Below are 25,641 nucleotides of genomic sequence, written 5' to 3'. Positions count from 1 at the left end.
GTACTTATTTCGTTGTAATTGGAGGAGGGTGAGGATGAGAATGAGAATGAGGATGAGAATGAGGATTAAAAAATCTAGAAGCGGGGAGTGAGCGGAATTGAATATCTAGGTCACCAGGTAGGTAGGTAGATATGTTTCTTGTATATTTATGATGTTTGTGATATATTGGGTTTGTGTATTGTGTACCTAGTGTATTAGGTAGATGATGTATTAGGTAGATGGAAGGGGATGGATATGGATATATATGTACCTAGGAAGGTTTGTGATGTATGTATGTGTGTGATGTATGTGTGATGTATGTGTGATGTGTGATATATATGATATGTGTAACGGTAAGAAGTGGGTGGGGCGTATGGAAGTTACTATGGATGGGTGGGGGTGGTCGTCGGGGGAAAGTCGGGAGACGAGACGAGGCGAGAGAGGGGAGGGGAGGGGAGGGGGAGGGGGGTGTTGTGTTTTGGAATTGGGGAGTTTGGGAGTTTTGGTCGGAGGGAGGGGGAGAGAGGGAGAGAGGGAGAGAGGGAGAGGTAGGAGGAGGGGTGAGGGTTAGGGGATGGGATGGGATTGCAGATATCCGTTGTATATACGATAGATATATAGAAACTCTTTTATAGGTACCTAAGTAATCGTGAAATTCATTTATATCTTCCTGATTGGACTCTAGTTATAGAATGGATTGTGAGAATGTATGCTTGAGTTTGAGAGAACCTGGTGAGAGAGTGTGAGGGGGGTTTCCATGTCAACAGACCTAGGTAGTGATAGGCCTCGCTGTAATTCTTGTTTTTTGTGTCAATTTTCTTTGATTTTTATTTCAGGATGCTACTTGAGAGAGGAAAAGGATAACATATATCTGAGCGACAACGAGCGAGTGATTTACTAATGAGAGCAACATAGTACACAACTAACCGGAGAAAATATTACAGAAATAAATCAGCCATCCAAAGTTTAGAAAAGACAAATGTCTACGACATCCTACTAGCAATATCTCTCGCAACATAGATCTGCCCATACAAATCCGTCACATTGACAAAGACATCCAGCACGCCTCTTACCTTCTCATCAACCAAAGGTCTCAATCTCGCTTTGACGATAAGCAGACATTCACGCTCATATTCTGCCATTTCCATCAATGCGCTTTTCCTCTCTTGCAGTTCCGCCGTAGTCTGCTTTTCCGTTGCATCAGAAGACGTTGAACTTCCGGCGCACTTTTCAAACTCGGGGAAATTCACGCTATTAAGGTTCTTTTCCGCCTTGTCGCGTGCCAACGAGCCATAATCGTTGTACATGCGACACATGACTGCGAGATGCTGGCCCAGCTCCGCGGAAAGATACTTTGTGAGCGCGGTGGGGAACGGTTCGTCTCCTCGTTCTGATGTCATTCGACACGATATCCAGTCCCATGAATAGGGACATGATGTGTGGACGGCCGAGATATTGCGTACCCAATCCCAATAGGTTCTTGATGCTGGGAATGTGACGGGAGCATCGGAGTCGTGTCCTGAAAGTTGCGCGAACCAAGAATTGTCGGTTGAATGAGTGAGATGGGCGAGTAGGAAAGCTTCCAGTTGTTTGCTCAGATGAGCTAAAGATGATTCTGAAGCTTTTTGGATGGAAGGATGGTTTAGAACGTGGTCTTTGAAGCGGATGAGAGTGTCTCTGTCATCATTTGTGGAGTCATCTGGCAAACCATCATCGGAGTTCACTGGTGTGATGACGCCATGATTCAACGAAGAACTCTCCTGATCCGATAGAGGATCACTTCGAAGATTTGTCTTGGAAAACAGGCCTCGGATTAAGTGCTTCGCAGAGCCGTTGTGTCCAAGCACAGCTTCCATGAATTCGTCTGCCTGATAATTCAACATTGAGATGACCATCATATCCCAAATTAGGTCGGTCTCAAGGAATATCCCTTTATTATTACAACCAGTCCACGTGAAGGGAATGTACTCTAGATATTTATCCTCTGCCATGTTCTGGCGGGGGAAGATATTCAAGCGAATTCGACGTAGTCGTGGAAGAAAGAGATATCCTTCCATAATAGAGGCAGTAAGCTTCCATGAGCTCTCACTCGCGAAGAGAGGAATTGCAGAGAAAAACTTGGCGAACCTCGCAACTCTATCAAAGGGAATACCGAGGATGTTTGGAAGTGGTTTCCATTGTGCTGAGTTCGTAGGGTAATTCTTCGCTGCATGGGTCGCTGCTATACAATATGTTTTGGACAAAATGCTTGATCCGTAACTGACTTTTTCAACCCAGGTATAAGTAACTTTATCCCAACTATCTCGGTTCCGATTCAAATAAGTTCGACCTGTACGAATGGCTCTAAGCACTTGCTTGTCAAGCTCTCCGGCCCAGGGAAAGAAAGTCGCATCAATCAAAGTTAGGATGCCATAAGCAGTTATCTCGCACGAGCCTGAAGTACCCCAAGAACCATTGCTATTTTGAGTATGCAATGTGCGATGTAGAATCTGTAATAAAATTACAGGAATCTTATCTTTCAATTGTTCTTCTGGAAGGTCGGGTAATGCTCCACTGTCCCAAACCATCACAAGCTTTCTGAATGTTTGAGCTAAGAGCATCATCGAATACTGCCGGGAGAGATTCTTATCCATTCTGTTAGCATACTGACAAAGTTTATCGATCACAGCAAGCTAATAAATATGCTTACCCATTTGTCATCGATCTTTCCAGCCGACCATGAATTGCACAAAAACTCAGTTGTGCTGAGGATCTGCCCGACATACTTGTTGGGCTCGTTGATATGCAACAAAGCATTGAGTACATTACAATTTGCACTGATGCTTCCATTCCTCTCAAGCGCGTATGTCTGAAAATGATTTTTGACTTCAAAGTTTGCTATCATTTGCTCTGCCGAAACGGATCTTCCGACCAGGCACAGCGTAAGAATACATTTCGCAGTGTCATCAGCATCGGGAATTAATGAAGGAGCTATCAGAGTTATTATAAAGGACTGTTTCCGGGCGATTCCGACCTACCAAAACCAATGACCCCTTGTCTGTGGCTTAATTCTTGCTGGAGATGGTCCACCAATATGCTAAGATTATACTCTCCTAATTCTTCTGGGGTATAACCTGCTTTCAGAAGCGTAGAGACAACCTAGATAAATCATCAGCTTGATCAGTACAAGTTTAGATTGAATAACGGATGTATCGTACCCATGTGAACTCGAAAAACGTCGTCGGGAACGCACAAGGGACGCTTCCGTTGCCTTTTCCAGCACCTTCAATGATGGTGTTTCTGAGATATATTTCTGATTCGTTATCCCAGATTGAAGTATTCATTAGATATGCCGCTGTTGAAGACGGAGAGGCCATAATACTCCCATTCTTTAAGTGGTGCTTGATTCGATTGAAATCTATTGTGCCAATGAATGCTTCCAAGGAATGTAGGGCAGTCACTTGTATATTCTGATAGAATATTTCTGGCTGGAATATCGAGAGCTTCTCCTGGTTCAGTTGGAGTAGATGCGTTTTACCAGGAAATTCACAGACGACATTGTGTTGCTCTAGCATTCCTAAAAGCGCAGGGACAAGAATCTCAAATCCAACATGAACACAAGATCTGACATCCCACGCCTGCAATTGATGTCTAAGACTACCTTGTGCTTTGAGTATTCGTGCATCAATGTCAGGGGGCAAAATGGAGTAGGAGGAATTGTTAGCACTTTGATGAGATACAAAGGCCAACAGAGCCGCCATTGTATTCAAGATTCCATCCACCTGCGACGAATAAGATTCCCAGGAGCCATCTTTGGCCTGGGCATCGACTATGTGCTGGAAGGCTTCTGGAAAGAGCCAATGTCTAACCCCGTCAACATCCTTCGATACCATAGATACCCATGCCGTGTCATAGATAGATGTAGACATCGATCCAGAGCCACCTGCTCGGAAAGACTCATTGGCTAGACTGCCGACTAGAAACTTGGCTTCTAATACATCGAAGTGATCCATTTGTACTGTTTGGAACGGGAGAAATAATGTACACAAAGTATGCAGGAATCTAATTGAAGCAAGGTAAAGTAATGCATACCGGAAAGGGCACACCCAGATGTCCTCTATATCAAGTCCAATTGCATGTACACTGGTGACCTGCTGACAATCATCTTTGGCTTGAGACTACGGTCGGCTTATCCGTTACAAATGCAAGCTGATAAGTTTAGACCAGCGATGATTTCCGATCTCATGGGAAATAGACACCATAAATGGCAAAAGCTCCTTGAAAATAGCCAAGAGCGTTTTTGCACAATCGAGGCATGTTGATTGCAAACCCCAGAAGGTCGGAGCGGGGCAATTAATCCTCGACTGTGGCAACTTGCGGGGTAAGGTTTGCAAGGCTATGGGTATGATACTGCTTGTTGCTTTCTTTCATGCCCATTCCTTTCGTGGCAAGCTCTCCTATCACTCTCGCATGATTGCAATGGAGAACGACGGGCGACAGGTGGAGTGGATGAAGATTCGGATGAAATGCGAAACAATGTAAGTAAGACGAGAGCTTTGCAGCATAGAACATAATGTGACGTGACTCTCACTGCATAGGTAGGTACCTATCTCTACGTAAGCGAAAAAACAGGCGGAAATTGAGTATTCTTTCAAAGGTCTTTTTTAATAAATTATAAATTCATTTCAAATTAAATATTGAAGTTTGAAAAAAGCAAACGAAAATTTGAGTCTTCTTTGTATTGAGATTAAGTGTTTTTATTATTTAATATTATATCGAAAAGAGATATTAATTGTTGAAGGTCTTTCGAATAGTGATCAATTCCCGCCTGTTTTTTTGCTTACATAGAGCCTATATGTCCTCCATTTATGCCGGAGGCACAGATTTACTAAGCAAACTGATGAGTGAGAATGAGGAAAGTCCAATTGTTAATTTCAGGGGGAGAGGGGGTAGTGCGGGCTTTCGGCACGGATCCCATGGTGTGCATATAGTATCGATCGATATGGACACCCCTGAATCTCAATGTAACCTTTCGGTACACCAACACTCCGGCACCTAACACCTCAAGCTTTTTACTTCTAATTCTGTTGTTTTGTGAGATGGCTTGAATCCTTCATTGATAAGGAAGACAAAAGATGCTGTCGATGATTTTAGTGGCCACCTTGGTCACGACCTTTACTTCATTGTATTTACTCGTCATTCGACCCACAAAGCAACAGGGTCAGATACCTCGCATTGGCAAGAAACCAGGACTTTTGGGCAACACATCCGATAGCCATTTCTTCAAACATAGCTTGGAGCTCATTGAAGAGGGTTATTCAAAGGTATCGGCTGATCCTTTGAGTATTATTTCCATCCATGTTTCTGACACGTGAATAGTACAAAGACTCTGTGTATTCATTATGGACGACAGATATGGATCGAGTCATTGTTTCTCGAAAGTTCATGAAAGATTTCAGTGTTCTTCCAAGAAAACAAGTGCGTCTTACTGCATCGGTTCGACACGCTGGTCCATATACTGGCTTCGACATTGCGGAGGAAAGTGACCTGCAATTCCTTGTTTGTGCAGGGCAACTATCTCAAAATATAGGTATTGGATGATAGATCTCATTGAGCTAGGTATGTATAGCTCGCTTACAATTGAAAGGTCGTCTTGCTCAGCCTACATACGATGAGATACTATTTACAATAAACTCAAAACTCGAGAAGACTGAGAGCAAAGATGGTGAGTAGAGTTTATTTTTCATGTATAACATATCTAGTGGTCAGCTTGATTGACAGACTGCCAGGCATTTATAGCTTTCCGCTGTTTCGTCTCGCCATTGAACTTATTACCAGCGCCAATGCTCGTGCTTTTGTTGGACCGGAGCTATGTAGAGATCCAGAATGGTTGGCTACCGCAACCGGCTATACTGTAGAGTGAGTTGAACATCGTCTGTCTCGCTTGCCTACTAATTCATGCCATTTATAGCTCCGGAAATGTAGCTACCGATCTCAAGAAGCACTATAGACTTCTCCACCCTATCATTGCTCCTTTCCTTAAATCCTATAAACAGATCCGCAATCGGTTTTCTGTGGCCCGCAAGCTTCTACTTCCACTCATACAGGAGCGCAGGTCAACCACCTCAAAAGAGCATCCGGATATGGTACAATGGCTAATCGACTCTGCTCGTGGACCTGATGCAGAGATAGACAAACTAGTAACACGGATGCTTTTTCTCAACGCAGCTGCCATACATACAACGGCAGAGGTCGCGACAAACGCCATACTAGATCTATGTGCTAGACCGGAGGACCTCAAAACTTTGAAGGAGGAATTGACAATCGTAACCGAAGAATCTGAAGAAGCCGATGTCACTATTCGGACGCTATCATCTCTTAAGAAGATGGATAGCTTCATAAAGGAATCACATCGCGTAAATACTCTTGGCTTAAGTATGACCACCAACACAACTATACAAGTCGCAATGTCTAACATATGTTTCTTGTCCAGTGACTTTCAATCGTCAACTTGCAGTACCTGTAACGCTCTCAAATGGAGTGACTCTGCCCAAAAACACATATATCTCGATGACCCATTACCTCATCAACAAGGACCCCGAGATATACCCCTCTCCAAACACGTTTGACCCTTTGAGATTTTACATACAACGGCAAGAACCAGGCCAAGAGGAGCGATACCAATTCTCTTCTTTGAGCTCAGAGAATCCGTCTTGGGGCGTAGGAAAGTTTGCTTGCCCAGGTCGTTTCTGGGCTAGTGCTCAAATTAAGTTATTGCTGATGGTTCTCTTAAACGAGTTTGAGATTGGCTATCCGGAGGGGCAAACGGAACGCCCACATAATGTAGTCAAAGGCGAAAAGAACCAAGTCAGTTTGAGTCAGCAAATTCTTTTGAGAAGGAAAAATTGAAAGGCATGTAATTATATTGCTCTATGGCTATCACAAATGAATGGTGGATGAAAGCAAAAAGTGAATATCGAGGGAATCAATTGGAGGAAATGGGCCTTTATAATTTTGAACGCCGCACAATATCAAAAAAGAAAATGTTACTTTTAAAGGGGGTCGCTGGGCATATGATGGTTTTCTCTCAACATCCTTTTACCTGAACTGTATCCTGGTAAGCTAGCACGCCTCGACATTCATCAAGAAGACGTGAATAATGGCCTGACAATTACCATGTATACTTCTTCAATCTACCAAAGCTTCTTAGGCTACATTGTAGTCATCAGCAAAAGGACAGCCTATAGATATGTGGGAAACATCCGATGGAGATAAAGCAAACATACGGTGAAGAATATTGAGAGTACTAGGGACAGAGCTGCTGCTGCGTAAATGAGGATATATCTAAATGGTTTTAGCTTCGAAAATGATCAAACACAAAGAAGTTTATACTCACGTATCTGTCAGAGCATCAACAATGATGGCGAGAACCTCCTTAGTCTGCACTTCATTCAGCTGATCATCAAGACCACCACCAATTTGTGTGATTAGATTACTCAATTGCGAAGCTGAGAAGGATGGCACTACTTGCCGCACTCGAGGTAGTGAAACATTCTGAAATATGGCTCCAGCAATTGCAAGACCGAGTGTGGTTCCAGTGAGTTGTGCTATATTGGAAGGGTGATCAGCACAATTGGTCAGCAATGAGGGAATTTTCGTACCGATTAGCATGAGGGATATTGCGCGATGAATATCGGCTGGGGGCACTAATCGTTGTGCTACTGCAAAACCTGCTTGGCCATAGCAGCCCGTCCCTACTCCAGATAGGACCTGAAGTCCGTATATGACAGCATCTGATGTGGTGATGTTGATACGACCTAACATACAAGTCAACATTGCTTCCATTTGTATATCAAGAGAAGAAATTAGAACAAATCATACTCAGAAATACACCAGCGAGAATGTTCAAAATACTTCCGGCGATATACCAGGGCTGATACCATCCTAGCTTCCCCATAAGACGTCCACGAATGGCACTCGAGGTCACCCAGAAGCATATCAAAGGAAGTGTTTTGACTCCGGCTCGGAGAGCAGAATCTCCCTTTGCGAGTACTAACATTAGTGGAAAGATACAAGATTAGAGGTGAGGGTTTGCAATATACCTTAGCTAATTGGAAGAAAACCGGGATATAGTATAACGGAACAGGCACTATAAGTGCAACGGCAACTGCGAGGTGTAAGTGATTGTCTCGAATGTATCTAAAATATCTTTACCTTGACACACGCAGCATATGATCATATCCTTTGTCTTGAGAAGATGAATCGGTAGCACACGAAGCGCCTGAGTAGTCAAGAAATTGAAGTGCTGCTGCAGGAAGAGGGCGATGAAAAATGCTCCAGAAACTACAAACAAAACGATGATTTGCCAGCTGTGCCAAGGATATAGTGTGCCTCCAAAATTGATAGCTATGATACCAGCAACGAAAGCACCGCAGCTCAGTACGCTGCCCACCCAATCTATGGTTTGAATTTTGGAAAGAAAGGATTCTGTTGGACGAGGAGTGTACGATGGTATTATGAAGAGATACACTGGAATAAAAATGCAAATCACGGGTGCATTGATATAGAATCCCTAGAAAATGTGAGCCTAGCAAAAAGTCTAATCAACGAAACCTACCCATCTCCAAGTTGCAGAACTATCCGTAAAGGCACCTCCAATGAGGGGTCCAATAACAGATCCGAATCCCCAGACCAAAGCACTTTGCGAATCGTTAGTTGAAACCTAAAGCATCTCTAGAAACACCTACAGATATCCCATATATTCTGTTGTTTCCTTGGGACTAGTGTTGACCGATATCAACGTGAGAGCCCCAAGATACATTCCAGTGCCCTTTTGACATGGTCAGTGATGGCTAGTAGGAGAATGATGTGTTACATACACCAACTCCTCCTATCACACGACCAAAAATCAGTGCTGTCATATTTGGAGCTGCACCACATATGATGGAGCCGACGACGAAAAGTAACGAGAACTTTCAGTGTCAGAAATTTATAGTGGAAGAGCGTCATCGTCAAGGTACAAACCGCTATGTACAAGATCTTGGCGTTGAAGGACGCAAAGAGCTTCCCATTAACTAATGCCGTGGCTGTTCCAGCCATCAAGAAACTCAAAAAAATGTCAGATAGCCCATTTTTGGAGGTTGCAAAGGACTCATATTACCCGACGGAAATCCATGGTAAATTTTGGACTTCACCGAAATCTTTGACGATGACCTACACAATATGGTGTAAGTTTGACACACGGTACCTGTTCGCTTTGGCAGGACATACAGGTTGAATCACAGCTACTATTGTATTATCGATGGCATAGAAGCAAAGATTCGAGAGAATGGCGACAACTAAAAGGACCCACTAAAAGGTATACTCTCGTCAGTCCCTGCACTATTGTTTAGGTATGACCATAGAGCCAGTTTGAAGGAAATGACTTGACAATACTTTGATGCCATGTATAGTTCTTTGTCTTTCCGGCAATTTCACAGGCTGACTTGACCCGGTCTCGAGTTTTGCATCGTGGTCCTGGTTTTCATCTCCCGTAGGCACTGTTGCTGCTGCTTTTTCTTCGTCGGCTGTCATCATAACCGATTGACCGTTATCTTTGACGGCACTAGAATCTCTCGGCGCGCCCGTTGGATTGGATTCCATAATCTCTAGACTGGTGATTGTACAGGGTAAGAGAAGTCAGTGAAAGTACTGGCAACTCACTTGAGGTGTGGCCGCAGTCATTTTGGGCTTTTTGTTTCTATAGACACCGCCTCTTTCTATCTATTCCATTTCTAGTAGGTAGCACCAACTTGGAAGCATGTTGGAAAGTGTTGGGGTCGCGGTCCAACAGAATTTGTAGAACACGACATGGGGTAATTTTGGGTCGATGTATCCCTTGATCGCTCGCAAGTTCGTTTATATCCACTGCACTTAAAATGATCATGTCTTATTACTGTACAAGGTGAGCACTAGCAAGGAGACTTTCGGTTGTAAGATTCATGTATTTCTTTTTAGCCAATCGGATCTTGCGAAATACTCCGTGATGACACTATGATGACGTTATACCGTATGTATCTCGGTACATGTATGTATTACATTTACCGAATTCCGCACTGTCTCTACTGTGCCCATTCATTGTATTTTCAATATTTTGTACCAAATTAAACAATTACGACACAAAGTGATATGATCATATAAGTATTGAAATATGAGTATTTTCGGCATTTGGTTCTATTGAGTAACTTGATGTATCTCTTTGTTGACCCCAGGAAGCCATCAAACTTCTATAACCAGGTATACACGCTAAGCTAGGTGAGTAGTCACTTTCGCAAACGGAGTACATATCCAAATAACACCGACACATGACAAATTCTGATTCATGAGAACCTGGAAGTATCCTTGTTAGTCGCGCATGAAGATACTACTGTCACTGCAGGAGATGAGTGCATATGTACATGTCTTATTTGCGCCTCATTATATCACATTGCGAAGGATTCGTGCATTGGCAGCAAAGCTATGGAGCAAGTGCTAGATTGAGATAGTAAGGATAGAGACCTTAGGATCGAAGATATTGCTAGCTAAGAGATGTAGAAAGTGCGGGGGAGGGCATTAGAGGTGAAGATCCGTTTATATGCTACTGAGTGGAATTATTGGAATTCCTGAGATACAAACCGATCAGAGAGTTGACGAATTTCGATTAAAATGTCCCTCATAGAGATCACGGGTTATGGAGAGGCTTCAATAACAAAACCGTTATTTGCTCTGGTCGCAATCTGTTCCATTCTATTCGGTTCGTGGCTCAGGGCTGTGCTCTTTCCCCATGGCAATGCTGCAGTGAAAGCTCCTATTGTTGGCCTGAGATGGGCCTACCCCGCGAGGGTTCAGTATCTCAACAATGCAATGAACCTCCTTCAAGAAGGATATCATCAGGTAAAGCCTTCATCTGCTCCATCGATGACTCCATAAACAATTGTTCTGATAAGTACTTAGTACAAAGATCAATTCTTCAAAATAAATGGAAATGATATGTTAGTTGTACCTAACAAGTACATCAATGAGCTTCGAGCGATCCCGGAAGAAAAACTCAGCTCTATGGTTGCAAATATTGAGGCAAGTCACCCATGGAATTTTTAGTAGTCCGGACTGCAGTCCTACAATCACAAGTTTTCACTGTCGGGAACCAATAAGATGATTCAAATTGTTTGAAATATCAAATTGGCTTCGAATAGTACACCGCTTTTAACTATTGGAAGCTTCATACTGACCTGCATGTAGAATTTCCAAGGCAATTATAACACTATCGATATCTTGCTGCGTGGTAACCTACACACTCATGCCATTCACACGCGACTTACCCCCAAGCTTGGTCTCTTTGTGCCTTTGATATGTGAAGAAATGAAATGGGCATTGACGCAAGAGATACCTCCGTGCAAAGGTCCGGCTTCTATAAACCACTTTCACCTCGGCAGCTATCAGAAACTAACGTTTGCCAGATAATTGGGTTTCCATACTTGGGTTTGATACCGTAGTAAGGTTGGTTGTGCATGATTTCGCACGAATATCAGTTGCCTCATTGGAGCGCAACAAAGAATGGATGGAAATCCAAAGGATGTTCCCGGAGAATGTCTTCCGAGTTGCAATTCAAATGAGAGTCATTCCGCCCTACCTCAAACGAATCTCATCATATTTCATGCCAGCTACTTGGGCCGTCTCTCGGAATCTTCACAACGCACAAAGACTCATCACACCCATTGTGGAAGAGCGCAGGCGAATGGAAACAGTCAATGATCCAGATTACAAACCACCAAATGATTTCCTGCAATGGTTGATGGATGAGGCGTGGAACGAGCGGGATGGTCAGGCGGCAGAGCTGGTTCATAGACTACTTGTCTTGGCGTTGGCGTCTGTTCATACAACTTCTATGACAGCAACTCAGGTTCTGTATGATATTATTGCTCATCCAGAATACCTCGAGCCGCTTCGAGAAGAGATCTTGCAGGCTCTAAAGGAGGATGGAGGTTGGCAGAAGACGACGCTCACAAAAATGAGAAAGCTTGATAGTTTCATGAAAGAGTCACAACGACTAAACGGTCCAAGTCTTAGTAAGTTTTATTGTAGTTGCTTTATACAGACACGTTCCTAACGCGCTTAGTTGGTTTCAAACGTGCTGCAATGGAAGACATACAGCTTTCCGACGGCACAATACTTCCAAAGGGTGTACATATGGTAGTACCTGTCGTGCCGATTGCTCTCGAGTCTGTAACTCCCGATCCTGGTGTTTTCCAAGGCTTTCGCTTCTATCACGAGAGGCAAAAGCCTGGACAAAGCAACCTTCATCAATTCGCCATGACTGATAAGAATAACATGCATTTTGGTCATGGAAAATACTCCTGTCCAGGCAGATTCTTTGCAGCACATGCTATTAAAATCCTGATTGCTCATCTTATTCTCAACTACGATTTCAAATTTCCAGAAGGCAAATCGCGACCAGGAAATTTGTTAGCTCATGAGTATTGTTTCCCAGACCCTACAGCACATATTTTGATGAAGGAACGAGACAGCCCCTGGAGTATATAATGGTGTCTCATTTTTAATTGCCATACCGAAATTCTCTTGCCGTTTGCATACGTTTGGGGGGTGAACTGATTCTTACAATCGAATGCTCCTAATTCTTCTATTCAGAATTGAAATTTATATACTTAGAAACCCATTTTAATGTTTTCTGGAACTCGGTCCAACTCAACTTTGAGAAGAATGAAGCATTTTTATTTGTGCCTTCTCGCTCACACATCTACATTAAAGGCATATTTGATGGCGAATAACAACCCTTGATTGTCAATATTAACCACTTCAAATCTGTCGGGGTCTGCTTGGAGAGGCAGTTCTAACGGCTTTACCTTCCTATTTCATCGACTACATCATGAAGGTGGACATGAATAGGAAGGCATTTAAAATCGGAAAATGATAACCACTAAGAACTCTTTCCTGAAAGACTGAAACAACTTTCGAGGAATTACCCCAGAAGACTAAACGAGGCTTTCTCAAGCCGACATCGAACAATAGGATGTCTAAGCAGTCAAATTTTTTCGAGACCCCAGCGTAAGGATAAATTGAGAAATCTTATGTGAGATTTTAATCTGTTATCCGACGATCCATGTAGATCCTTTCTGAAAGTTTTGCTGGCTAGGATAATGCACGGGAGGCAGGACAAAAAACCCAGACGATCCAAAACGTTTCGCTCTTTTCAATATTCGACATCAAATTGAGCAATCATTTATTTGAAATGAAATTTGAGAAGTTTCGTATGTTTAAGAGGTTTCAAAGTATAGTATAACATAAAGATTGACATTTTGGGAAGATATCGAAATACACGTGTTCTAATATATGGTTCTATTTAAGTGATTTAGTATACCGGGATTTCGCCTATGAAGGGGGGTGGGGGTGGGGTTGGGTATGGGGTTGAGCATTGAGCCTTGAACAAGGGCAGACCTCTGTCTCTTGATGCTTTCAAATACATCCGGAACGTCTTAGACCACAATTCCAAGTATTTTCCAAGCGGAATAAGAGATTTAAGAAATGTGCCTATGCAAGTTCTCAAAAGTGCATAATCAGGAAATCGGAGATTCAAACAAAGTCGATATGAACAATCACATCGTGCTTCCTTACAAAATTGCAGGAAGTGGGAGTAGGGATTGGACAAATGAAACACTCAATCACAACCCTCAGCATTTGACCTCGTCTATATCCAAATCATTCGAATCCTATCACAATTACTACCTTGTCGGTCCGGCCTCGCATAGTTGAACCTGGAAACAGCCCGCCCCGGACAAAATTGGCGCTTAAAATGTGCCCTTCCTTACCTCGGGGGTTCATCTATACTATAGTAGTAGTTCTTCAGCAATAAACTATATACCAGGATGGGTGACATACTAATAACGATGCTATAGTACATAAGCACTAATGCATAGACTATCGAAGTACGTATTTCGACCTCCTAGTATGTATGTTTATGAGTTAATTTTTCTACTAGATACATGCACTGCGCCGTCGGATGTATTCAACTTAAAACAGCAAATAGATGCATGTACTGCGCTGTTGAAGTTTAACCGCCTGAACGGTAGATCCCTTAACATATACATGACTATATTACAAGGTGGCTAATAATATGGTCAGATATGATCTATTGTCAGCTCAAGTAATTACTGCCATCCAGACATCCCATTTACTGTAAGCGGAAACAGGAGGCATATGATTACACAGGCTGATTTCCAGGGTCATTATCTCATCATTGGATAGACACGATACCACCCACTGTTGCTACCATTACTAAAACTTATGGCTTAGCCACTAGCTATTTTCTCACGCGTGTTACTATTGGAGGACTTCATGGATCAATATCGTATCTTTCTGCTTAGATACATTCAAGATGACTGGATCTTACGGTTTCACGAATTTCCGAAGTTGTATGTCCAACTACCACCCTCCATCAGCATTTGAAGGGGGCCTTTTTGAAACCATGGCGAAAGATTTGAGAGGAAGGATCTCTACATTTGAATTTTGAAGTCTTTATTTATGCAATCAAGAATGAGAAATTGGATCTAATGAACTCTGTATAATATACGCACTGGAGCCATCAAGACATCTACAACAAGCTGATTGAGTCCACTTCTCCACAACTTTCTTTGGACTAGCAGAGCCCGTGCGTTCCTTACAATGGCAATTTTTGACCTCATCGGTAGAGAAGGCTTCGTTGCAGCACCGGCTCCACCAGGAGTGACACCAAATTTCGACCACCCCGAAAGCAATGGCGGAATGTACATGGCAGGAACTCTCACAACACTATGCGTTGCATTCATCTTTGTGGTACTTCGTCTGACGACCAAAGTGTCTATGGCAGGAAGAAAGCTAGGATGGGATGATGGTAAGTGTCATTGTAATACTAGGCATTCTTCAGACAATACTAATGTGTCTCCAGTTCTGATCGTTTTTGCGCTGGTATGACTACCAACAAGAGCAAATGCGAATTTCTTGCTTACATCATGTAGGCCTTTTCGATTGCCAGAGCCACCTGCTTCATTGTTGGTCAGTACCACTCGATCCTTCGTTGATTCGCATAATAGCTCAGAATATTTAGACATCGAACATTATGGGATTGCGCATCATGTTTGGGACCTTCGTCTCCCACTTAATCGAAATACTTGGCTGGTAAGTTTCAGAGATGATTAAGAAGGGCGCTCCAAATTAACGGAACGATAGCTTCATAGAATTGGGGATATAATGTGGCCCCCCGGAATCCTTTGCGCCAAAGTATCCATCTTGATGTATTATTTGTCGATTTTCAGACCAAGCAAAGCCTTTCGCTGGACTGTTTATGGAACTCTGGTATTCACGATTTGTTACCTCGTCGCATCAACATTGGTGCAGATCTTTTGGTGCAATCCCGTCGCTGCGGCGTTCGGAATCAAAACCCCCGGCAAAAAAGCTGTCTGCCTAGACGGCTATGTGACTGACCTTGCAATTGGTGCCCTAAATCTACTCACGGATATCATTATTCTTGTTCTGCCCATGCCCATGCTGTACAGATTACAGCTAAGTCGGGGACGAAAGTTGGGACTGGCAGCAATATTTGCTATTGGTGGATTGTGAGTGGATACATTCTATGAGAAAAACATTATTCTGACCAGGAAAACAGTGCTGTGGGAGCTACTCTGGCTCGAAACGTTGAAATAGCTGTGAAACTTAAGGATAGTGACGCAGATCAAACCTGGGACGTTATGTACGAGGCCGTATGGATGTAAGCAATTCTGCAATCGCGGCGAATGATACTGAACTAACAAGCATCAGATCCATCGAGTTGAACGTAACAATCATCTGTTCGTGTCTGCTTGTCTGTCCACAACTTTTCCGCTATGTCTTGACCAACACAAAAGTTGGACAGTCTTTACGAAGTCTTTTCGGCTCAACCCGTACAACTCAAAGTTCTGCAAGCAGAGGCTCTTTATCCGGATTTAATCGACGAGGCCCACGGTCCAAACACTATTTACCACAAGATAGTGAGATTGAGCTTGATAGAAAGAGTGCTAGGAGTTTTTCTGATGAGATACCTGATGGTGCCATTAGAGAAACTAGAACGGTAGATCAGACCGTCGTGTAGAATACTCGCTCTCAGCGTATCATCAGTGGCGTGTACTGGTGGAGCTCTTCTGTAATCTTAAAATAATTCAACCCGAAGAATCTTGTACACGTGAAATGTGGGCTGCCAACTCTTACACTGAGGATACTGAGATTTGCCTATATTGAATCACAGTGGCGTTTTCAGAAAATCTATGAAAATATTGGATTTGAATATTGAAGAGAGTATGTCCTTTTTGTGTTGCGTTCTTTCTTGGCCAGACGAGCGCTTGTGTTTAGGCACGTGACTTGGCTGGTTTGAATTGACAATCATCTCAGTCTGTTTGAGCTGTTGATTCTTCAAGTCGATCAGCCCTGATGCATACATATCAATTTCCGAGTGAATAGGTTGGTATCGTGTAGTTGATGAGATGGAACAAGGAATTTAGAGACTAAAGTGTGATCGTGTGATGCGCACCTGATGAAAAAGATGTCATGATAATCAATCTCGACTTTCCACTTCGCAGATGAACACGTGTGGCGAGGCGTAACTAATACTACTGTACGATAGGTACCTTCTGTTTAGGCATTCATTAGCTTGTCTCGTTTGTCTTGTCAAACGTTATGGTCTTATTAAGCTTTAGGCGTTAGCTCGGCAGGTGGGTCAGCATGCTAGGGGGGCTGGTGACGCTAGCCTTTCTTGCCCCGAGTAAACAAGAGAGTTGCAAGACTAATGCTGCTTATGCAAGTGAGCACATACTTACAGGTTGAATAGGGTGATTGATATACAATCCCTAAGTCTCAAAGCTGAGGGATTTTATCTATGATTAGTGACCAAGACTTCCTCAGAAATCAGCCCAATAAGATCCTAGGCATATGTCACTGCCTCCATAATTTGAGATTACACAAAACACGGGAACGTTATTTTTACGGATGGTGGTGGAGGTCCTGTATGTCCGTCAGATGTTACATTGCTTAAGTCAAGCTTGTAGATCTTTTCCGTGCTTTATTCCGGAGTAATTTTTCCAGGTTCTCAATCCTGGGGTTCTGCAGGAGATATTGCTACATGGCATTCACGACGCCTACGCGAGTCGCAACAATGCTTTCATGCCGATTGCTGTCTCCTGACGATGTGGAAAAATCTGGAATGGTTTCCGGGTAGTAGGGCATTCCCATTAGAACTGTTGAACACAGACATAGTCTGCCGTTTCCCCGTGCTCTCCACCACCATGTATAGGGAGAATAATGGATCACTATTTTTCTAATGAGTTTGGCCTAAAGGCTGTCAGTCTGTACTTTGTGGCTTTTTTTCTAGCAGTGAGTTACAGTTGTAGTCCTCTTTGTTGCCTTAAATTTTGCGTGCCTACTTTCTCTGTTTCGTACTGAAACGTCTCTAGTATAATACTTTCCGATGTTTCTACAACCACTTCTTCCACCCGCTGTCTAAGTACCCAGGCCCACTGCTCTGGAGGATTTCCCGTCTTCCATACGCAATATCTCTGTCTCGCGGTAACCTGGTCCATGACACTTGGGCCATTCACACCAAATATGGCAAGGTTGTACGATTGGCACCAGACGAACTATCTTTCATCGATGGCCAAGCATGGCATGACATCTATGGAGCGCGAGGTCGTGGGCATGCTGAATTTACCAAAAATCCCGCTTGGATTAGACCAGCTCCAAATGGAGTCTTCTCAATTCTGGATTCTTTCGAGGATGATCACACAAGGCAAAGGAAGATCTTGAATCATGCCTTCTCTCCTAGCGCTCTGAAAGCCCAAGAGCCATTCTTGCAGAAGTATACGGGCCTGTTGATACAAGAAGCTCGAACACGAAGATTCCTGGATCTGAAAGATTGGTACAATTTTACTACCTTTGATATTACGGCAAGTGTAATCTTCGTGTGTAATTGTGTTAGATTCTGACAACAGGAAACACAGGGTGACTTGACATTTGGACAGTCGTTTGAATGTCTCGCGAAAGGAAGATATCATCGCTGGGTATCGTTCCTCTTTGCCCATCTCAAAGCATCGTGCCTCCTAGCCAGTATAACTTTTTACCCGGTAATTGATAAGATTTTATGGTACTGTATCCCCAAATCAGCCTTCAACGAACGTATATATCATTTTCGCCGTAGTGTAGAATGGGTACAAAAACGTCTCAATCTAGAGACTGGTCGCAATGACTTCATGTCATATATCGTTGGCGCTAATACGAAGAATACAATGACCATGCCGGAAATAGAAGCAACAGCAGGAACATTGGTCATTGCAGGAAGTGAAACCACTTCGACAGTGCTACTTTCAACAACGAGAAACCTAATGTTGCAGCCTGAGAAGATGAAAAAGTTGAAGAAAGAGATTAGAGAGACGTTCTCGGACGAGTCTGAAATTACCCTGAAGGCTCTCGAGAACCTCCCTTATCTCACAGCCGTATTCCAAGAAAATTTTCGATATACCCCGCCAGTGCCGTGCTCTATACCACGTACTGTGCCGGATGGTGGTGACACAATTGCTGGAGATATGTATCCAGGAGGCGTGAGTTCAGTCAAGTCTTAACATCCCTAATAAAATTGAAACACAACTAATTCCTCCACCTCTCTGAAGACATTCGTCGGACTTCCTCAAATCGCTGCATATCGCTACCATGATCACTTTGCCCATGCCGACCGCTTTATACCAGAACGCTGGCTATCGTCAACCTCATCTTCTCTGTTCGAACCAACTACCTCCGATCCATACTTCGACAAGGAAACCTTCAAAGATGATAACTTCAAGATTGTGCAGCCGTTTAGTGTTGGACCACGAAACTGCATTGCACAAGTTTTAGCTCATGCCGAGATGAAGCTCATACTAGGTCGTTTGTTGTGGAATTTTGATTTCCGCATTCCGGAAGGAAGGGAAGGGGAACTTTGTTACAAGAAGTTGTGGGTGGAGCAAAAGACATACGGCTTGTGGGTCAAGGAGCCGTACGTTCTAGAAATGGTTCCTGTCGTGAGACATGATAAGGAAGTCGGATTGTCTGCCTGAGACCTATCGTCAGTGAAGCTAGATATCTCAATGATAGCTATATGTCTTCCAATTCAAAATACATGACTTTCCAAATTCTCACATTATTTATGGAAAATAACAATGTATCGTATGTGTAAATTGCCAATCAACTCTACTAACTCCAAGATTGATTCCAAATAGCTGCCGCGTCTACCTGTGCGATTCGCTCATTTCTCATCATGAGTCGCAGAAATGATCATTGTCCGCCGAATATTGTGACAGTGTTCATCTAAAAAAAGAACGGTGGTGCGAAATCGCCACATATCATTTCCCGTTCATATTCTAATCTATTTCAACGAAGACTGGCAAGCTATTCTCCCGAATCGATTTCATCCACCAAATGAGATTTCGTCCATTTCTGCCAACTTTCACACGTCGGCAATATTGATTTCAAAGCCTGGGAGTTATTTGCTAACACACCCGGTTGTTCCTGGAGAAAGTCAGTGAATGAAATATAGAGGCCATGGATTCGTTTCCAGGTTAAGGTACGCACCAATACATTTATTAACAGCCCAGTTGAGACATGTCCAGCGACGTGGCAGTGAAACGGCCATACACCAGGATTATCAGCAACATATTCGATGACAGTGTATGCCTTTGGGCCTGTTCTAAGAGCTGCTGCCATCATGAAGGTATCTCTTCTGATCGGATTGGATGGATTAGTTATGGTTCCATCCCATGTGCCAACTCCTTCGGCCAGTATCCAAAAGTTATGACCATGAAGATGCATAGGATGAGAGACTGGCACGCTGTTTGTAATGATTAGACGAACAGAGGCAGGCGTTCCAAAATCTTGAACGTTCATAGTAGTTGGATAGAGCGATGTGCTGTTGGTATATGTACCGCTGTTCGATGTTGAGGTTTTTGCTGTTGCGGCTGTAAGAAGAACTGGCTGGTTGTAATCCGCCCGGAAAGAGCTGCCACCGAAGGTGAATAGAAACATGCCGGAGCCATTGATAACATAATTTATGTCTATTGTTTGGGTGACTTGTGGTGTGACTGGCGGAGTACTCTTGACATATGGGGTAGTTGTATTAAGGGGATCCTGAATGTCTGGTTAGAGATGGTACTTTCATGTATGGCCTTAAGAGTGGGCCGCTTACGTTCAAGCAATTCGTTTCGTTGTAAGGAAATGGTGTGGACTTGGGCCTGCTGTTTGGATTGGCGCCGTCGTACAATACTACAGCTAGAGCGTTCGGCTGTAGACTGGGGCTAGATGCGCACAGCTGGCTAAAGTTGGAACGCATCCAATATGATGATCCCACCTTGCCAATAGCTTTAACTATCACGTCTGTGCGCTGTCCAACTCCTACAGTTACCACATTCGTGTCATATGGTACGACTGGAACGAAATCAACAGCAATAACTGTCAATACATGCCCATCGATACTGAATTTCTGGTTCCCTTCTGTGCCTGGGTTTATGAGACGAAGCCGGTGCGTCTTACCCGGGTGAAAATGAAACATAGAAAGCCCGGCGTTGGCTGTACAAGAGGCATTCACAGTGATCGCGCTACAATTAAAATCCATCTTTCCGTTGATCAGGTTATTGTTGGCTGCAAGTGGATTTGCAGGCACCGAGAAAAGTCGTTCCACCACTTGGTAGTAATCGGCATGATACCAATCATGCTGCAATTAAAAATGAGCCCAAGAACACGGATGATCTATTAAGAATTACTTACGAGCATAACCGGGCCGATATCAATATCATAATGAACGTTCTGAGGGCTGTTTGAACTTTAATGATAGGACCTTAGGAAAGATTGGGAGCGAACGAACCCGTATATGACTAATGGTCCGAAAAGACCAGCGCCGTATTGACCACTGTAATGACTGTGATACCATGACTTGAATTTTTTAATTAGACTGGAATTGTATTGGAAAGTTCATCACTTACAGTGCCATATTGATCTGCCTGCAAGTTTGTTAGGAAGGGCTACAAAGACACATATGAAGCTGAACATACTCTAAAGCGATACGTGAATTGGCTGCCAGGACTAATGGGACACTGGCTAATTCCAGGGACGCCATCCATCCAAGGTGTGCCATTCTGCAGAAGCCCGTGCCAGTGAATTGTAGTTCCTTCGTCTTTGATATGGTTTCGAACAGTGACTTGGATCATGTCACCCCAATTGGCATCAAGAAGCGGCCCAGGGAACTGCCCGTTAATGAGGATGACGCTATTTTACAATCTCGTTAGCAAAAAATGTTTGCCGTATGAATATCTGTCTCGAAGTACCTTTTGTTCACTCCGTCAGGAGCTATATATCCTCTAGTTATGGTCCAGTCATAATATACGGTACGCCCTGTATTTGGAATCGCTCCATAAGTGTTCTGCAGCGATGTCTGTGGCGCCTGGAATACTATCATTAATCTCGGTAGACGGCTAAGATGGCATCTAGAGAACATACATTTGTTAAGTTATAGAGAGGTAATTGTGGTGCATCGAGCGTCCCCCATAATGACAAGCCATTGGTCTGAAGTTGAGACAAGCTTGCCACGAGCAAAGTTGTGGCTTGGGTGATGAAGTCGGCGAAGAGCATTTCAAATGAGGTTTGGAGATGTTTCTCGACCCCAAAAGACGACTCTTGTATAACCAAATAAAAATTTGAAGTACTGAGCCAGGAACTTATACTTGTACTTGTGCTTGTACAAAGATGAACGATCTTGAGTAGCCTTTGCTAATATTCAAATAAACGATCCAGCATTTAGAAGTATGCAGGCGTGTGGCGATATTATGGAGCGTGGCTCTAAATCCCACATGGCTGTCATGTATTTGAATCCCTGCCGTGTTCCGGTAGCAAATGAGAATACCGTATTTCTGACAAGGTTGCAAGGGAGACAAATAAAAGTAGATATGGGTATGCAATAAGCCCAGCGAAATTAAAAATACACACGCCATTGATGCCGATAGCTTGATTTTGGTTACATCCGGAAAATCTACGATTCTTCTCGAATCTTGAGCTGACATATCTTAGCTGCTACCTCCAGGGCACAATGAAGCCTCCGAACCCTTTTAGCGAGGGTTATGGTCATTTGTCCTCTATTACTCACTACTAGAGAATTTGTTTTGGTGAATGCGCCCAATGCAAATTTTCGAGTACAGGCTCCCAAAGCTATCTAGGAGCATCTTGCGACCGAATGCGACCGTAAGCCCGAGATACTTGATATTGCGGCATATTTAGGCTGTATGCACGCATAGTGTAAGCCCGTAAACCTAGGAGAATCCTTCTATGTAAGTGTTTTTCGGTGTATCATGATAAATGATCGTATTACTCTCACTATAATATTCTTTCCAGGGTTATCAATCCTTTTCACATTGGGTCTCTTTTGTTCCAATTCGAGACTCGAAATGCAATGGTGGGGTGACTGGTGGTGATTTGGTTTACCATGGATCCTGATAAGTGAGAGAAGAAGTGATTAGTCAATGAATAGCTCTTGCTTGTGCCATTACCTTGTAGAAATTAACGATCATGTGGTTCAGAATCGAGTTTATGTCTCGAAACCCCCGTTCATTAGCCAGCCAAGTAGTTGTCAAGATGAATGGTAACGTGTCTCACGATTCTATGTCAGGGTAGATGAGGGGATGATCTTGTGAAACCCACTTGACCAAGTGGTCTGTGATGCTAGCCCCGTGCTTAGATGAAGCATACTTAGTATGTTACTCGCACCTAATGAGCCACTAGTAGAACATGCGTGATGAAGGAAGGGGGGGGGAGACTTTCCGATCTTTCAATCACTATCATTTCGATTTCAGTATCATGTAGCCACCAGGTAAGAACATGGGCAACCAAGAGTCAAGAAACGGAAACTTAGAGTATAAAATCAGGTACTTCGAAGTAGATGTACTGAAATCGTGAACAACCTTCTGCGCGGCAAAAGTCTTCGGCGGATTTCTATGTGGGTATAGATCAGAAGCCTAAGGTTAATGTCTCTTCATATGAGCACGGTTAGTCTAACATAGATCAGATAATGGGCGATTTGAAGTGGTATAGGCGAGTGTATACATCCGCACTTCCAAATGATCTTTTCGTTTTGCAGCTATTTGACTAGAGCAGCATTCTATAGATTGACAGACTTTTTCTCGAACGGACCACGGCATAAACTTTATTTGTGAGCCGGAGAATTTCCATAATCATCTAATATCTTGAATGACGAACGTGCGGTCAGCGATCTGCCATTTCCACCTAGCAAAGATCCTATGAGAGTGTTCCTCTTTAGTCCACTTGTGTCTGAATGTGTAGACTATGCTCTATATTTGACATGCTAGGTACGTATAACAACAACAGGAAATATTGCTATAGGGGAGGTGACAAGAATCTGAGAAGCGACTTTCACTAAAAACTGAACATGACTCATGTCGTACATTTGATTCCGAATATATTGCTCTTCAGGACTTCGATCATAGCACCAGAAAGGAATGGGAAACGATTCTTTTTGATGAGAAGGAAAACAACTACTTTCTCTGCTCATCGTCTCAAGAAAAAGAATTGAAAAACAATGAAGTGTTGAGAGATTTTGTAGATTTTGTGAAGAGAGTGCCTTTGAACGATTGAACTATGGACACTTTGGAGAAGCTCTATCAAAAGATAACCTCTTAGGCTTCTCCTGTAGAGCAAGATGAGATCTATCAAGATCGTTGATGATGTAGAATGTCAGAAATTCTGAAAAGTATTGACTAACTCCATTGATGGACTTTGATGAGAACACTTACAACGCTCAAGAGCTTCTGGGTGATGGTGTAACTCCGGAGGATTATGCCATCGGATGAAAGTAATTATTAAAGCACTTTTGTCTGTGTAATGCAGAGAAAAGTGCCAATAATAGCTTGGTTGCAAGATCTTGCAATGAATATAAATGAAAAACTTGATGAGTTCTCCTCACCGACCTCTGGGTCCTTGAAGACTACTTTTCAGCATTGGTAGGCAATTCCATATACTATCTGGAACTTCGTTAACTTGCAAAAAGAAAGGTACGAATTGAAGAGAATTGAAGAGGGGAGGCAATCTTCCATTAGAAAAACAAACCAAAGTGGTGATGGTAGATTTTACACAGCAATTTCAAAATCTCATTCCAAACACCCAAAAAAATCAATCCAAGCCGCACATCACCATCACCAATCCCCACCTTCCCATTTGATTACACCACACACGTGATCATCAATACCTCTCATCCCATTTGTGTATCAACAGCCTAGCTTACTAATCATGCCCACTAGCGGCTCACTCCAAGCAACATCACGAAATCTCCAAAAATACCTACAAATCGTACCACTACCGCATCTCCAATTGACACACCCGCCATGTTTCTCCAACGCTCAGCCATTGCTGCTGCTCGCAGAGCAGCCGTCTCTCCCGTCGTGAGACGCAGCTTCTCGTCCAGTATCATCAGAAGTATGTTTATCCTCGTTTGTTGTATCCCGAAAACTATTCGACCTCGGGTACCGAAGATCCTGGGTTTGAAGCTTGAGAAAAAGATAGACTGCTAGAGGATGGCTTGAGAGACTCATGGGCTAATTGTTATGCGTAGGAGAAGCCGCACCACCGGCCGGATCGAGCGACAGAAAGATTAAGAAGTTCGAAGGTGTGTTTATTCGCAAGGCCGGGGCGCGGGAAAATGGAGAAAGGAAAGATGGGGACAAATGGACTGATATATAATGCGCACCACGTGTAGAAATCAAGACCGAAGCCGATCTTCTCGGACCCGGTGCCGCGCCAGGAACTATCCCTACCGATCTCGACCAAGCGACTGGTCTCGAGCGTCTTGAGATCTTGGGAAAGATGCAGGGAGTTGATATTTTTGATATGAAGCCTTTGGATGCTTCCCGAAAAGGTACGCTTGCGTGGGTCTCTTAGGGTGAATGTCCGGCTTGGATTGTTGTGCATGAGGTTTGGGAAGTGAGATGAACGGAACGGATGAAATTAAAACAGAAGGGATTTGCTAATCGATGAGGATTGTATAGGCACGTTGGATAACCCAATCATTGTCAAGTCTTTCGGTGATGAACAATATGCCGGCTGTACTGGATACCCAGTTGACTCGCATGTTACTATCTGGCTTACAGTACGTCTCACAAACTCTTCATTCCTTCTTTCTACATGCCACCTTCCAGTACTAACTCTTCCACAGATGTCCCGCGACCGCCCCGTTGAGCGTTGCCCAGAGTGCGGAAACGTTTTGAAGATGGAATATGTTGGTCCACAAGAAGATGCTCACGACCACCACCACGACCACCACGATGATGGACACCACAACTACGAAGAGCCAAAGACCTTTGCTGATTTCGTTAAACCGGAATACAGATAAAGGGAGAAGGAAGGGGTTTCGGGTGCGTTGACAAGGTTAGACGAGGGTAGGAATGTAGAATAGTAGAGCGCGAAGTTGACATGTTCTCATAACCTTTCACTAGTCGTGCTCGATTTGATTACATGCAAGGTGCGCTTCCATGATCGATTTTCAATACCTAAAAGTTTCAATTTTGAACTGCCTACTTTTATTTTCATTCGATTATTTTGTTTGGTGTGGAATTGCTCCAATATTTC

At 43.3% G+C, this 25,641-nt stretch overlaps 8 protein-coding genes across 8 annotated transcripts; 5 read left to right on the top strand and 3 right to left on the bottom strand.

Annotated features, from left to right (window-relative positions):
* Positions 1–962: 962 nt before the first annotated feature.
* On the bottom strand, positions 963–3,971 carry EAE98_004729 (uncharacterized protein; the record flags this gene model as incomplete). Its single annotated transcript, XM_038952349.1, has 4 exons — positions 963–2,603; positions 2,669–2,949; positions 2,997–3,117; positions 3,177–3,971. 4 exons carry the CDS (start codon positions 3,969–3,971, stop codon positions 963–965), a joined length of 2,838 nt encoding a protein of 945 aa, XP_038810999.1.
* A 1,122-nt stretch (positions 3,972–5,093) lies between these two features.
* Positions 5,094–6,867, top strand: EAE98_004728 (uncharacterized protein; the record flags this gene model as incomplete). Its single annotated transcript, XM_038952348.1, has 6 exons — positions 5,094–5,282; positions 5,338–5,548; positions 5,606–5,683; positions 5,748–5,877; positions 5,930–6,393; positions 6,452–6,867. 6 exons carry the CDS (start codon positions 5,094–5,096, stop codon positions 6,865–6,867), a joined length of 1,488 nt encoding a protein of 495 aa, XP_038810998.1.
* Positions 6,868–7,151: 284 nt separating this feature from the next.
* On the bottom strand, positions 7,152–9,600 carry EAE98_004727 (uncharacterized protein; the record flags this gene model as incomplete). The annotated part of the gene is made up of 14 exons (XM_038952347.1): positions 7,152–7,169; positions 7,245–7,302; positions 7,355–7,565; positions 7,620–7,775; positions 7,840–7,999; positions 8,061–8,125; positions 8,173–8,530; positions 8,576–8,657; positions 8,706–8,788; positions 8,838–8,930; positions 8,983–9,064; positions 9,119–9,171; positions 9,229–9,309; positions 9,394–9,600. 14 exons carry the CDS (start codon positions 9,598–9,600, stop codon positions 7,152–7,154), a joined length of 1,707 nt encoding a protein of 568 aa, XP_038810997.1.
* A 521-nt stretch (positions 9,601–10,121) lies between these two features.
* EAE98_004726 (uncharacterized protein) lies at positions 10,122–13,343 on the top strand. The gene is made up of 5 exons (XM_038952346.1): positions 10,122–10,869; positions 10,930–11,049; positions 11,215–11,374; positions 11,433–12,041; positions 12,092–13,343. Exons 1-5 carry the CDS (start codon positions 10,642–10,644, stop codon positions 12,514–12,516), a joined length of 1,542 nt encoding a protein of 513 aa, XP_038810996.1. The 5' UTR covers positions 10,122–10,641; the 3' UTR covers positions 12,517–13,343.
* Positions 13,344–14,652: 1,309 nt separating this feature from the next.
* On the top strand, positions 14,653–16,093 carry EAE98_004725 (uncharacterized protein; the record flags this gene model as incomplete). The annotated part of the gene is made up of 7 exons (XM_038952345.1): positions 14,653–14,860; positions 14,915–14,934; positions 14,985–15,021; positions 15,074–15,144; positions 15,196–15,581; positions 15,632–15,733; positions 15,784–16,093. 7 exons carry the CDS (start codon positions 14,653–14,655, stop codon positions 16,091–16,093), a joined length of 1,134 nt encoding a protein of 377 aa, XP_038810995.1.
* Positions 16,094–17,295: 1,202 nt separating this feature from the next.
* Positions 17,296–19,079, top strand: EAE98_004724 (uncharacterized protein; the record flags this gene model as incomplete). The annotated part of the gene is made up of 4 exons (XM_038952344.1): positions 17,296–17,367; positions 17,448–17,936; positions 17,991–18,587; positions 18,657–19,079. The coding sequence occupies 4 exons, from the start codon at positions 17,296–17,298 to the stop codon at positions 19,077–19,079; spliced, it is 1,581 nt and encodes a 526-aa protein (XP_038810994.1).
* Positions 19,080–19,249: 170 nt separating this feature from the next.
* On the bottom strand, positions 19,250–21,829 carry EAE98_004723 (uncharacterized protein). The gene is made up of 9 exons (XM_038952343.1): positions 21,511–21,829; positions 21,339–21,454; positions 21,066–21,279; positions 20,997–21,014; positions 20,879–20,946; positions 20,782–20,827; positions 20,204–20,728; positions 19,594–20,145; positions 19,250–19,530 (listed from the first exon to the last, which is right to left on the bottom strand). Exons 1-9 carry the CDS (start codon positions 21,640–21,642, stop codon positions 19,411–19,413), a joined length of 1,791 nt encoding a protein of 596 aa, XP_038810993.1. The 5' UTR covers positions 21,643–21,829; the 3' UTR covers positions 19,250–19,410.
* A 2,572-nt stretch (positions 21,830–24,401) lies between these two features.
* Positions 24,402–25,592, top strand: EAE98_004722 (uncharacterized protein; the record flags this gene model as incomplete). Its single annotated transcript, XM_038952342.1, has 5 exons — positions 24,402–24,492; positions 24,629–24,682; positions 24,773–24,931; positions 25,062–25,162; positions 25,229–25,592. The coding sequence occupies 5 exons, from the start codon at positions 24,402–24,404 to the stop codon at positions 25,403–25,405; spliced, it is 582 nt and encodes a 193-aa protein (XP_038810992.1). The 3' UTR covers positions 25,406–25,592.
* Positions 25,593–25,641: the final 49 nt, after the last annotated feature.

This window comes from Botrytis deweyae (genome assembly GCF_014898535.1).
Source record: "Botrytis deweyae strain B1 chromosome Unknown BDEW_009, whole genome shotgun sequence".
Taxonomy (NCBI): domain Eukaryota; kingdom Fungi; phylum Ascomycota; class Leotiomycetes; order Helotiales; family Sclerotiniaceae; genus Botrytis; species Botrytis deweyae.
Note: the sequence above shows the minus strand (reverse complement) of the source record. Positions and strands in the feature narration are given on the sequence as shown.

Bases quoted from the DNA above. Each gene is read 5' to 3' on its own strand.
- EAE98_004723 (XM_038952343.1), bottom strand. From the start codon at position 21,642: ATGCTCTTCGCCGACTTCATCACCCAAGCCACAACTTTGCTCGTGGCA. The intron at 21,280-21,338 runs GTACTTCGAGAC...ATTGTAAAATAG, and splicing joins CCTGACGGAGTGAACAAAAG to CGTCATCCTCATTAACGGGC. The intron at 20,828-20,878 runs GTTCGTTCGCTC...AAGTTCAAACAG, and splicing joins GGACCATTAGTCATATACGG to CCCTCAGAACGTTCATTATG.
- EAE98_004726 (XM_038952346.1), top strand. From the start codon at position 10,642: ATGTCCCTCATAGAGATCACGGGTTATGGAGAGGCTTCAATAACAAAA. The intron at 10,870-10,929 runs GTAAAGCCTTCA...ATAAGTACTTAG, and splicing joins TTCAAGAAGGATATCATCAG to TACAAAGATCAATTCTTCAA. The intron at 11,375-11,432 runs GTCCGGCTTCTA...AACGTTTGCCAG, and splicing joins AGAGATACCTCCGTGCAAAG to ATAATTGGGTTTCCATACTT.